General features: G+C 38.7%; 1 protein-coding gene across 1 annotated transcript; it reads left to right on the top strand.

The window, feature by feature from the left end:
• Positions 1-5199: 5199 nt before the first annotated feature.
• LOC148771992 (uncharacterized) lies at positions 5200-6517 on the top strand. The gene has a single exon (XM_088815300.1). It carries the CDS (start codon positions 5200-5202, stop codon positions 6400-6402), a length of 1203 nt encoding a protein of 400 aa, XP_088671426.1. The 3' UTR covers positions 6403-6517.
• The last annotated feature ends 6612 nt before the right edge of the window (positions 6518-13129 follow it).

Here is a 13129-nt window from a genome sequence, read left to right as displayed (position 1 = left end):
ATTGCTAAAATCATTATGCAAAATCAAACAAGTACAAAACGGTATATAACTAGGAGAAATAAATTTTAGCTTCTTTTTTTCAAAATGTACTCACAAACTCTACTATACTGAAAGAGTATCAAGTACAAAAGGTATTTTGAGTGAGAGCAAAACCATCAAATATTTGATAGCTACAACACTACAGTCTAACATACACATTTAAGGTTTTATTAATTAATATATGTAGAAATGAATTACTGCACAGCAATTATTACAACAAAATTCCATTTATAACTAAGCTTACACATTTCATAATAAAACAACGTAACTACATTTGTCATACAATCACAAGTTAACAATATCAAATTATATACATATCATCAACTTATTAATATCATAAACAACTGCAGATAATATAGTACACCAGAGTCTGCAAACCTTTCAAACTCAAACAGAAAAAACAAAGGTGATTTAACTACAAAGTTTTCAAAGCACGGTAACATACCTCGTTATGCGAATAGTGAGCTCAAACGAACTCAAACCTGAAAATAATCTTCAAATATACAGAGACAAAAACAAATCAGAAATCAAATATACAGAAACAAATAAAAATGTTTAAAACAACGATTTTTCAACTCTCAGTGTGCAATTATTGAACATAAACGAACTCATGATGTAGTATTTCACTCGGAGCTGAAGAGAATGGAAATTAGTGGATTTCATGGGATGGAAAGTGACATTGAGTTGCCTTGTACATACTCAGAAGTGCAACATGCCTAGAGAAAATGTATATAACTCGGTGTGCTAAAGGGTTCAAGTGGAAACACTATATTGTAACTCCATGGAGTGAAGATGTGTACAAAATGATTCACAAACAATTAATTTCCAAGACTGCACAAGTAATTATTCAACACAAAGCTCATCATTTTACCATGTACTAGTTTGAATAGTTTTATACCTCAACTAGTTGTCATATAAGATTTCGAGCCTAGTGAACCGACAACCTTTATATCACTCTTAAGCCAGCCCCAAAACTTGGCCTTTCTCCTGAGACGAGCATCGCTTTGAATAAATCTATGGCCTCTTGAGACCCATTTTCCCCGATCAAACTGAATATTCTAAACGACCATGATCTTGGAATATCGTTATGTTTGAAATATTGAACATGGTCTACCCTATTTAGGCGCTTTCACAAGAAGAAATGTGGACTTTGCCGTTTGGTGAGGCCTAATGAGCTGTCTCTTGGTAACTTTATCGAACAATTTGTGGGCACAAACTCCAGAGCGAACCACATTGGTTATAGAGATTGGTTAATCGTAATTCCCTTATAGGCCTATTTTCTCTACGAGGCATTTACTCTGACACTATGTTTGCCAATATTTCATCTTCCTCCACACAATTGGTTCCTCAAATCTCAGCTCGGATTTAGAAAATTGCAAGAACAACGATTTGGGGTTCATGACCTCTAAATTACACCGTAGGACAACTCCAACTTTTCTATTTCTCTTGGCCATCGAAAAAGATTGAGACGGTCCAACTCGTTCTTAATTAATTAGCACAACTAACTTGTACCAGATGACAATTCTAATTTCTAATTGCCATGAACAACAAATAATTATCATGTAAAAATAACGTACCAATATTCATGTTATTCTTAGAGGATTCTAGAAAACTTTTTAGACTCCTTTCATTTGTAGATATTTTGTAGGAATTCTTTGGAGTGTTTTAACGAACAACTCCTAGCATTTAGATCAAATAGATATTCACAATCTATTAAGGAGGTGGCTTAGTCTAAATATGAGAGTAGAGACTTCATTTGTAAGTATAACATACGATTTTCCATTTTTCTTCATTACAGGACTAAAAAACGAGCATCAACTTACAAAATCAAAGCGCTATACGAGAGAGAAAATGAGAAAAAAATGAAAGAGTATGAACCGAACTGGTAGCAGAATAATAAATCAAAGCGCTATACGAGAGAGAAAATGAGAAAAAAATGAAATAGTATGAACCGAACTAGTATCTGAGAAAAAAATGAAAGAGTATGAACCGAACTGGTACCAAAATAAACGTTTCGGGTAGGGGCAGGCCCAGGGCCAGGGCCCATTTACAAACGAGTCCCCAACATTGATTGGATGATTATTTATATGATTAGTTTTGAGCATTTTTTTTTTACAAAGTTGTTATGCATCAAGCACACATAGTTTCAAACAAAAAAGGTGAAGATACAGGAGAAAATGAGAAAAAAAAATGAAAGAGTATGAACCGAACTGGTAGTAGAATAAGAAATCAAAGCGCTATACTAGAGAGAAAATGAGAAAAAAATGAAAGAGTATGAACCGAACTGGTACCTGAGAAAAAAATGAAAGAGTATGAACCGAACTGGTACCAAAATAAACGTTTCGGGTAGGGGCAGGCCCAGGGCCAGGGCCCATTTACAAACGAGTCCCCAACATTGATTGGATGATTATTTATATGATTAGTTTTGAGCATCTTTTTTTTTCAAAGTTGTTATGCATCAAGCACACATAGTTTCAAACAAAAAAGTTGAAGATACAGAGATAAAGAGAAAGAGAGAGAACTCTTCAACTCTAAAAAAATCAGTAACAATGATTGCTACACGCACACTGCAAAGAGACAAGAACGCGATATAGCGTATCCAAGAGCAAAAGTGTTAAGTGTATATTTATACACTTAATTATACCTTTTAATTGGAGCTTTTGATGTGTTTTTACGATAATTGGTGCTTAATATGGTTATTAATTGTATTTTAGGTGCAAATTGAAGAATTGGCAACTTTTGGGGTGAAAACTGCAATTTCGGAGAAAAAGTGGGTCAAAAGTGAAAAAAAGCAGAATTCTGGAGAATTAAAGGACCGCGCGGCCGTGCGGATTGTAGGCATAAATCTCACACGGCCGTCCGGATGGTCGAATTGGCGCAGTGAAGGAATCCTAATTACACAAGGAAACCCGCCCTATTATAGTTTTGTACCCTATTTAAAGGCCACAAGCACACAATTAGAGATATCTTGACCTTTCATCTTTAATCTTTAGGGTTTTTATTTTTAATCTTTCTACACGCAATCAAGGAGCACAAGAACGAAGACGAAGACTTGACGAATCTTCATCATAGTTCTCCTCTTTTATTGTTATTTATAGTTTTATGATTTTTCGTATTTTTATTATGTTTTTCGTAACGAACATGCGTAGCTAAGTTTTTAATCTAGGATTTTGTTGGAACCCTATGTAGGGATTGCGAACCCTTTTTCTTGAGATTATGCAATTATGATTTTATGATTATTTCTTCTACTTGTTATGATTGTTAGTGCATGAACTTGATCAATTTATGTGCTTTATCTGTGATTATTGGGATTGACTCGACAGAGCTATTTTGATAATTAGACGGTAAGTAGAAGAACCTTCGAGTAGTTTTCACCGGATGAGTGTGTCAATTGCATGTGGTGTCGTAGACATACAGATATCACCTTAGGTAGCCATTTACGAGACTTGTTAGTTAATGCTTTACTCATAATTGGTTTGCATAGACATATAGTGAATCGCTTATGAATAATAGACTCATAATACACGCGACAGCGGGTTATGAGTAAATTAGTGTCTCGGGTTAATAATCATGAATCATATATTTCATAATTGAGGGGTTTTGGGTGAGCAATTCTTGCATAGGGGGAAGATAAAATCCTAGGTCCGTTTTAATTGATATTTTCCCGTGTTATTTGCTTTCTTAATTAGTTTAGTTGTTTAATTAATTTAATTTGACAAACTTGCGTAGGCTGGATAAAAATCATAAGTGTTAGAATTTGGTACTTAGGATTAGGTAATTTGCGTATTCCCTGTGGGATCGACATCCGACTCTCACGAGTCCACTTTATTACTTGTTTGCGATACGTGCACTTGCGTGTTGGTATTTAGCACCCAACAAGTTTTTGGCGCCGTTGCCGGGGAATACGGCTAAATTATTTATTTATCCTAATATTAAATTTGAGCAATTTTTCTTACTTCAGCCATTTTATTTATTTTATTTAATTAGTTTATTTTTATTATTTTTGTTTAGGTACTTTTTATGCGAATGGAAGAAGAGAATAATCGTAGGGGAGATGACCAAGGGCGCTTACCGAATGCGGCAGGAGAGATCGTCAACGAGCAAGAGCAACGTCAGCTAATTAATCCACCACCTCGTCAACGAGCATTGCATGAGTACACCGTTCCAACACTCAATGGGTTTCAATCAAGCATCCAGCAGCCCCCCATTGAAGCCAACAATTTCGAAATTCGAGCGGGACTCCTTACTATGCTCCAAAACAATGGGTTGTTCAGCGGATTAGCTCATGAAGATCCGCATCTCCACTTGGTCAACTTCCTCGAAACGTGTGATTCGCATAAGATGAACGGAGTGTCGCCGGAAGCACTGCAACTCCGCCTCTTCAAGCACTCTCTCCAAGGAGCCGCAAGAGAATGGCTACAAACTCGTGCACCGCATTCCATCTCGTCTTGGCCCCAGCTAGCACAGCTCTTCATGAACACGTACAACTCCCCAACCAAAACGGAGAAAATCCGGAGAGAAATACAAAACTTCTTACAAGAAGCCGGTGAAGCGTTGTTCGAGACGTGGGAGCGATTCAAACAATTAATTCGGAGATGCCCGAATCACGGTCTTCAAGAGTGGCGGCAACTTCAAATATTTTATGATGGATTGCAAGATAATTCGAGAACGGTGCTCGATTCAGCAGCTGGTGGTATGTACATGAGCTTGACATATGACGAAGCTTACGAACTTTTGGAGCGAATCGCTAGGAATAAATACATGCGGGCATCGGACCGGTCAAATAGCGGAGCCATAAAGACGGGAGGAATTTTGGAGTTAGACGGAGTCACTGCAATCACGGCCCAATTGGAGAAGCTATCGAAGCAAGTAGCGGCTTTGCAGGCTCAGCAAGTCCACGCAGTCCAAGTTCCCGACCAACGCATAGAAGAAACGGAATCTTTGAATTATGTGCATGACACCAACCGACAACAGAGGAACCCGTACCCCAACACGTGCAATCCCGGATGGAAGGATCACCCCAACTTTGGATGGGGAGGGAATCAGCAAGGACAAAGGCAAGCACCACCTCAAGCTCCACCCCAAGGAGTTGACCTCGCTGACATCTTAGCAAAATTCATGACGGCGACTCAAGCATCCATTCGAAACCTTGAGACACAAATGGGGCAACTTGCAACCCAACTAAACGCGAGGCCGTCGGAAGCACTGCCGTCGAATACGAAAGATCCTCGAAAGAGCAACATCGAGCAGTGCAATGCTGTGAGTTTGCGAAGTGGGAGGCAATTAGAAGAAGTTCCTAAAAAGTCCGTTGCACCACCGCCTATTGTAGAGGAGCCCAAGGAAAAAACCGAGGTCGGGCCAAGCAACACAAAGATCACAGTAAGTGAACCTACTCCCAAGGTACCTTTCCCTCAACGTTTTCAAAACTCTAAGCTTGATATGCAATTTCAGTCATTTTTGGATTATCTTAAAAAATTGCATGTTAATATTCCTTTTGTTGAGGCACTTAAGCATATGCCGAATTGGGTTAAGTTTATAAAGGAACTTGTATCGAAGAAGATGAGGCTTCCGGAGTGTGCAGCAATCATAGACCTCAATGAGCAAAGTAGTGCTATCCTTGCAAATAAAATTCCACCGAAGCTTAGAGATCCGGGCAGTTGTACCATTCCATGCACAATAGGTACTAGGTATTTTGGGCGGGCGTTGTGTGATCAAGGGGCGAGCGTAAATTTAATGCCTTTATCAATTTATGAGAAATTGAATTTAGGAGAAATTAAGCCTACTTCCGTGACCTTGCAGCTAGCCGATAGATCTTTTACTCACCCTTTAGGTATAGTGGAGGATGTATTGGTCAAGGTAGATAAGTTCATACTCCCGGCCGATTTTCTAGTACTAGACATAGAGGAAGATGAAAATATTCCCCTTATCTTAGGACGCCCCTTCTTAGCAACTGGTAGGTCAATTATTGATGTAGGAAAGAGAGAGCTAAGAATGAGTGTGGGGGAAGAAACAGTGATCTTCAAGGTGTACCGGGTGGATGAAAAGCCTATTACGGCTAATGGATGTTATCTTCTTGATGAGGTAAGTGATTCTAAACTTTTTCCTGTTAAATTACATGATTTAAATTTTTTTGTGGATACTAATGTGCATGTAGGAGAACATAAGAAAAAGGTTGAGTTGGTTACAACACCTACTCAAAACACCGTGATAAAAGACGATGTTGGCAAGCCTCATGACATCAAGAAAAATAAATTCAAGGGCAGTCCTAAGCGAACCAGTCGAAAGAAGAATCGGATCAACCCATTTATTCAAGACTTTCTCCAAAAGGAAGTTAGGAGATGGGTTCAAAAGCTAAGGAATTGAAGAAGAGGAACAACGTCTGGCTGAAGACTATAAACTTAGCGCTTCTCGGGAGGCAACCCGAGCTTTCGTTTTTCTTTTCTTTTATTTTATTTTTTTTTATTTTATTATTTGTGTTTTTATTTATTTAACTTGTTAGTGTTTGCTCTTATTTTATTCCAGCTTTGAAAAAGAAAGAAAAAAAAAAAAAAAAAAGTTTTAGGGGCACTAATAGGAAGTTTTTATTTTGCAGGGACCTAATTGCAATTATTTACACGGCCGTGCAAGAAAAGGGCAGGAATTTCACACGGCCGTGTGAAATTTCGGGGAAGCTACTGCCCAAAATAGGAAAAGGGCACGGCCGTGCGGATTTTACACTTAAATCTCGCACGGCCGTGTGAAATATGAAGAGCTACTGCCCAAAATTGGAAAATGGCACGGCCGTGCGGATTTTTCACCTTAATTTCGCACGGCCGTGCGGAAAAAAAAAAAAAAAAAAAAAAAAAAAAAAAAAAAAAAAAAAACAATTTCCATAATTCCCAAATCCCCTCTCTCCCCCACTTCGAACCCTAGCCTTCCTCTTTAAAAAATTTCACTTTTCTTTGACAAATTTCACCAGAAATTCACCAACTACACACACATACTACTTAATCTTGGTGGTTTCTTGTTGATTTGCGCAGGGAGGCTTCAAGAAAGGTGCAAATTTCTCCACAAACCCATTCCATCAATAACGCCCACAAGGTGTTCGACGAATTGCCCAAATCAAGTTTGGGGGAAATTTTGCACATCAATTCACTCCTAATCCCTTTCACACGCATTCTCAAGTCATGGGGAAACGAGGACGTGACGGGGAGGGCACCTCACAAGGCGAAATCACTTCTAAAGGCAAGGGGAAGGGCAAGAAAAACGCCGTTTAAACAGGTGTTTTCTATCCTTAAACTTTGGGCGAATCACATTGAGGGCAATGTGAATTTTAAGTTTGGGGGTGGTTATATTTGTGTTTTGCTTGTTTGTTAGTTTGCTTGCGTTATTTTCTTTGTTTTAGTTATCGTTTTATTATTCGAAAAAAAAAAAAAAAAATTTGGTTCGACGCATCGATGAATTATGATGATGGGAGATGGCCAATGTTTGATGATGAAATTGCTTGTTTTATGTTGATAAGGAATTAGTATTTGTTTAGCTTTCGATTCAACGGAACGTAGAAGTGAATTATTGCTAGGAATCACACCTTATGCATTGCTTTGGTTGAATGTTTTGCATTTTAAATTTGGAATTTATTTGTGCTCAATCATGCTTTGTTCGGTTTTAAATCTCACCTTAAGACATTTATGATACGAAGTGTTGGGTAATAAGCGATTTGGGATGTGATTTGGGCCTTCTTTGAACCGTTTGAGCCTTTCAAGCCTACCTTTAAATTTTTATCCTTAGAACCTTGATTTGAGCCTCGGTGAGAAAAGGTGTTCTTTCTTTTAGCCAATATGTGGAAGGTAGAAAAGTGGAGATTTTTGAATAATTATCCCTTGGAGTCGGTCGAAATGTTTTATAAGATCTTTCTTGTTCTTCGAAAAAAAAAAAAAAAAAAAAATAGATATATATGTGCATCTTCATATATATCTATATATCTAAATTCTTCGATTAAAAAAAAAAGAAAAAAAAAAAAAAAAAAAAAAAAAAAAAAAAAAAAAAAAAAAAGAAAAAAGAAGAAGAAGAATAGATTAGAAGGGAGAAATAAGGACTAGTTGTTGAATTGTGTTGAAAATTCGATCCATTGCCTAAAAGGCAAAAGTGTTGACGTGTGAATTTTGGAGAATCGAGTTTATTTAAGTCCCTAGAGGTGAATTCATTGTTTCAAACGCCTATCTTTCAATTTTTGGCGTAATCACCTCAATTCAAGAAAATTAGCCACACATTCCCATATTACCTACCTCGGACCAAAGAGCCTAACAATTGAAAGCCACAAAGTCCCAATGATCCCAATAGCTTATTGTTCAATATTAGTTGAGTAAAATAATTTGGTGAGTATTTGGAGTCAAATATATGCATGTAAGTATAAATTCTTTCTATCTTTAACTTGCAAATATTGGATACTTGAAGCAATTGTATGATTTGTGGTTTTTGGTAATAGTGAGTGACTAAGTGCCGTTGAATGTTAAGCTTGCGAATACCTATGAATTATCATCATAATTGCAAGTTCTGAAAACGCGAAGTTGACCCATCGATCTATGTAATGAGATGTATGGTTTTGTTTTGTGCTATTAATTTGATTTTACTTGAGGACAAGCAAAAGTTCAAGTTTGGGGGTGTGTTAAGTGTATATTTATACACTTAATTATACCTTTTAATTGGAGCTTTTGATGTGTTTTTACGATAATTGGTGCTTAATATGGTTATTAATTGTATTTTAGGTGCAAATTGAAGAATTGGCAACTTTTGGGGTGAAAACTGCAATTTCGGAGAAAAAGTGGGTCAAAAGTGAAAAAAAGCAGAATTCTGGAGAATTAAAGGACCGCGCGGCCGTGCGGATTGTAGGCATAAATCTCACACGGCCGTCCGGATGGTCGAATTGGCGCAGTGAAGGAATCCTAATTACACAAGGAAACCCGCCCTATTATAGTTTTGTACCCTATTTAAAGGCCACAAGCACACAATTAGAGATATCTTGACCTTTCATCTTTAATCTTTAGGGTTTTTATTTTTAATCTTTCTACACGCAATCAAGGAGCACAAGAACGAAGACGAAGACTTGACGAATCTTCATCATAGTTCTCCTCTTTTATTGTTATTTATAGTTTTATGATTTTTCGTATTTTTATTATGTTTTTCGTAACGAACATGCGTAGCTAAGTTTTTAATCTAGGATTTTGTTGGAACCCTATGTAGGGATTGCGAACCCTTTTTCTTGAGATTATGCAATTATGATTTTATGATTATTTCTTCTACTTGTTATGATTGTTAGTGCATGAACTTGATCAATTTATGTGCTTTATCTGTGATTATTGGGATTGACTCGACAGAGCTATTTTGATAATTAGACGGTAAGTAGAAGAACCTTCGAGTAGTTTTCACCGGATGAGTGTGTCAATTGCATGTGGTGTCGTAGACATACAGATATCACCTTAGGTAGCCATTTACGAGACTTGTTAGTTAATGCTTTACTCATAATTGGTTTGCATAGACATATAGTGAATCGCTTATGAATAATAGACTCATAATACACGCGACAGAGGGTTATGAGTAAATTAGTGTCTCGGGTTAATAATCATGAATCATATATTTCATAATTGAGGGGTTTTGGGTGAGCAATTCTTGCATAGGGGGAAGATAAAATCCTAGGTCCGTTTTAATTGATATTTTCCCGTGTTATTTGCTTTCTTAATTAGTTTAGTTGTTTAATTAATTTAATTTGACAAACTTGCGTAGGCTGGATAAAAATCATAAGTGTTAGAATTTGGTACTTAGGATTAGGTAATTTGCGTATTCCCTGTGGGATCGACATCCGACTCTCACGAGTCCACTTTATTACTTGTTTGCGATACGTGCACTTGCGTGTTGGTATTTAGCACCCAACAAGTTTTTGGCGCCGTTGCCGGGGAATACGGCTAAATTATTTATTTATCCTAATATTAAATTTGAGCAATTTTTCTTACTTCAGCCATTTTATTTATTTTATTTAATTAGTTTATTTTTATTATTTTTGTTTAGGTACTTTTTATGCGAATGGAAGAAGAGAATAATCGTAGGGGAGATGACCAAGGGCGCTTACCGAATGCGGCAGGAGAGATCGTCAACGAGCAAGAGCAACGTCAGCTAATTAATCCACCACCTCGTCAACGAGCATTGCATGAGTACACCGTTCCAACACTCAATGGGTTTCAATCAAGCATCCAGCAGCCCCCCATTGAAGCCAACAATTTCGAAATTCGAGCGGGACTCCTTACTATGCTCCAAAACAATGGGTTGTTCAGCGGATTAGCTCATGAAGATCCGCATCTCCACTTGGTCAACTTCCTCGAAACGTGTGATTCGCATAAGATGAACGGAGTGTCGCCGGAAGCACTGCAACTCCGCCTCTTCAAGCACTCTCTCCAAGGAGCCGCAAGAGAATGGCTACAAACTCGTGCACCGCATTCCATCTCGTCTTGGCCCCAGCTAGCACAGCTCTTCATGAACACGTACAACTCCCCAACCAAAACGGAGAAAATCCGGAGAGAAATACAAAACTTCTTACAAGAAGCCGGTGAAGCGTTGTTCGAGACGTGGGAGCGATTCAAACAATTAATTCGGAGATGCCCGAATCACGGTCTTCAAGAGTGGCGGCAACTTCAAATATTTTATGATGGATTGCAAGATAATTCGAGAACGGTGCTCGATTCAGCAGCTGGTGGTATGTACATGAGCTTGACATATGACGAAGCTTACGAACTTTTGGAGCGAATCGCTAGGAATAAATACATGCGGGCATCGGACCGGTCAAATAGCGGAGCCATAAAGACGGGAGGAATTTTGGAGTTAGACGGAGTCACTGCAATCACGGCCCAATTGGAGAAGCTATCGAAGCAAGTAGCGGCTTTGCAGGCTCAGCAAGTCCACGCAGTCCAAGTTCCCGACCAACGCATAGAAGAAACGGAATCTTTGAATTATGTGCATGACACCAACCGACAACAGAGGAACCCGTACCCCAACACGTGCAATCCCGGATGGAAGGATCACCCCAACTTTGGATGGGGAGGGAATCAGCAAGGACAAAGGCAAGCACCACCTCAAGCTCCACCCCAAGGAGTTGACCTCGCTGACATCTTAGCAAAATTCATGACGGCGACTCAAGCATCCATTCGAAACCTTGAGACACAAATGGGGCAACTTGCAACCCAACTAAACGCGAGGCCGTCGGAAGCACTGCCGTCGAATACGAAAGATCCTCGAAAGAGCAACATCGAGCAGTGCAATGCTGTGAGTTTGCGAAGTGGGAGGCAATTAGAAGAAGTTCCTAAAAAGTCCGTTGCACCACCGCCTATTGTAGAGGAGCCCAAGGAAAAAACCGAGGTCGGGCCAAGCAACACAAAGATCACAGTAAGTGAACCTACTCCCAAGGTACCTTTCCCTCAACGTTTTCAAAACTCTAAGCTTGATATGCAATTTCAGTCATTTTTGGATTATCTTAAAAAATTGCATGTTAATATTCCTTTTGTTGAGGCACTTAAGCATATGCCGAATTGGGTTAAGTTTATAAAGGAACTTGTATCGAAGAAGATGAGGCTTCCGGAGTGTGCAGCAATCATAGACCTCAATGAGCAAAGTAGTGCTATCCTTGCAAATAAAATTCCACCGAAGCTTAGAGATCCGGGCAGTTGTACCATTCCATGCACAATAGGTACTAGGTATTTTGGGCGGGCGTTGTGTGATCAAGGGGCGAGCGTAAATTTAATGCCTTTATCAATTTATGAGAAATTGAATTTAGGAGAAATTAAGCCTACTTCCGTGACCTTGCAGCTAGCCGATAGATCTTTTACTCACCCTTTAGGTATAGTGGGGGATGTATTGGTCAAGGTAGATAAGTTCATACTCCCGGCCGATTTTCTAGTACTAGACATAGAGGAAGATGAAAATATTCCCCTTATCTTAGGACGCCCCTTCTTAGCAACTGGTAGGTCAATTATTGATGTAGGAAAGAGAGAGCTAAGAATGAGTGTGGGGGAAGAAACAGTGATCTTCAAGGTGTACCGGGTGGATGAAAAGCCTATTACGGCTAATGGATGTTATCTTCTTGATGAGGTAAGTGATTCTAAACTTTTTCCTGTTAAATTACATGATTTAAATTTTTTTGTGGATACTAATGTGCATGTAGGAGAACATAAGAAAAAGGTTGAGTTGGTTACAACACCTACTCAAAACACCGTGATAAAAGACGATGTTGGCAAGCCTCATGACATCAAGAAAAATAAATTCAAGGGCAGTCCTAAGCGAACCAGTCGAAAGAAGAATCGGATCAACCCATTTATTCAAGACTTTCTCCAAAAGGAAGTTAGGAGATGGGTTCAAAAGCTAAGGAATTGAAGAAGAGGAACAACGTCTGGCTGAAGACTATAAACTTAGCGCTTCTCGGGAGGCAACCCGAGCTTTCGTTTTTCTTTTCTTTTATTTTATTTTTTTTTATTTTATTATTTGTGTTTTTATTTATTTAACTTGTTAGTGTTTGCTCTTATTTTATTCCAGCTTTGAAAAAGAAAGAAAAAAAAAAAAAAAAAAAAGTTTTAGGGGCACTAATAGGAAGTTTTTATTTTGCAGGGACCTAATTGCAATTATTTACACGGCCGTGCAAGAAAAGGGCAGGAATTTCACACGGCCGTGTGAAATTTCGGGGAAAATCCGACCATCAAAGGCATCTTACGGCGCACCGGTCTTATTCCAAAAGAAGCACGATGGCTCCTTGAGGATGTGTGTGAACTACCGGGCGTTAAACAAGGTAACCGTGAAGAACAAGTACCCCATTCCCTTGATAGCCGATTTATTCGATAGACTTGGTAAAGCCAAGATATATACAAAGATGGACTTGCAAAGGGCTACTACCAAGTCCGCATTGCCGAAGGAGACGAGCCAAAGACAACGTGCATCACTCGATATGGCTCTTACGAGTGGCTAGTCATGCCGTTCGGGTTAACCAATGCCCCGACAACATTTTGCACCCTCATGAACAAGATCTTCCATCCATACTTGGATCGGTTCGTGGTGGTCTACTTGGACGACATTGTCG

Source organism: Erythranthe guttata, chromosome 3, assembly GCF_056151865.1.
Source record: "Erythranthe guttata isolate IM_541 chromosome 3, IM_541, whole genome shotgun sequence".
NCBI lineage: Eukaryota > Viridiplantae > Streptophyta > Magnoliopsida > Lamiales > Phrymaceae > Erythranthe > Erythranthe guttata.
The sequence above is the reverse complement of the archived record's forward strand: the minus strand, read 5'-3'. Positions and strand labels throughout refer to the sequence as shown.

Excerpts from the sequence above, each read along its gene's own strand:
- LOC148771992 (XM_088815300.1), top strand. The coding sequence starts at position 5,200 with ATGGGGCAACTTGCAACCCAACTAAACGCGAGGCCGTCGGAAGCACTG.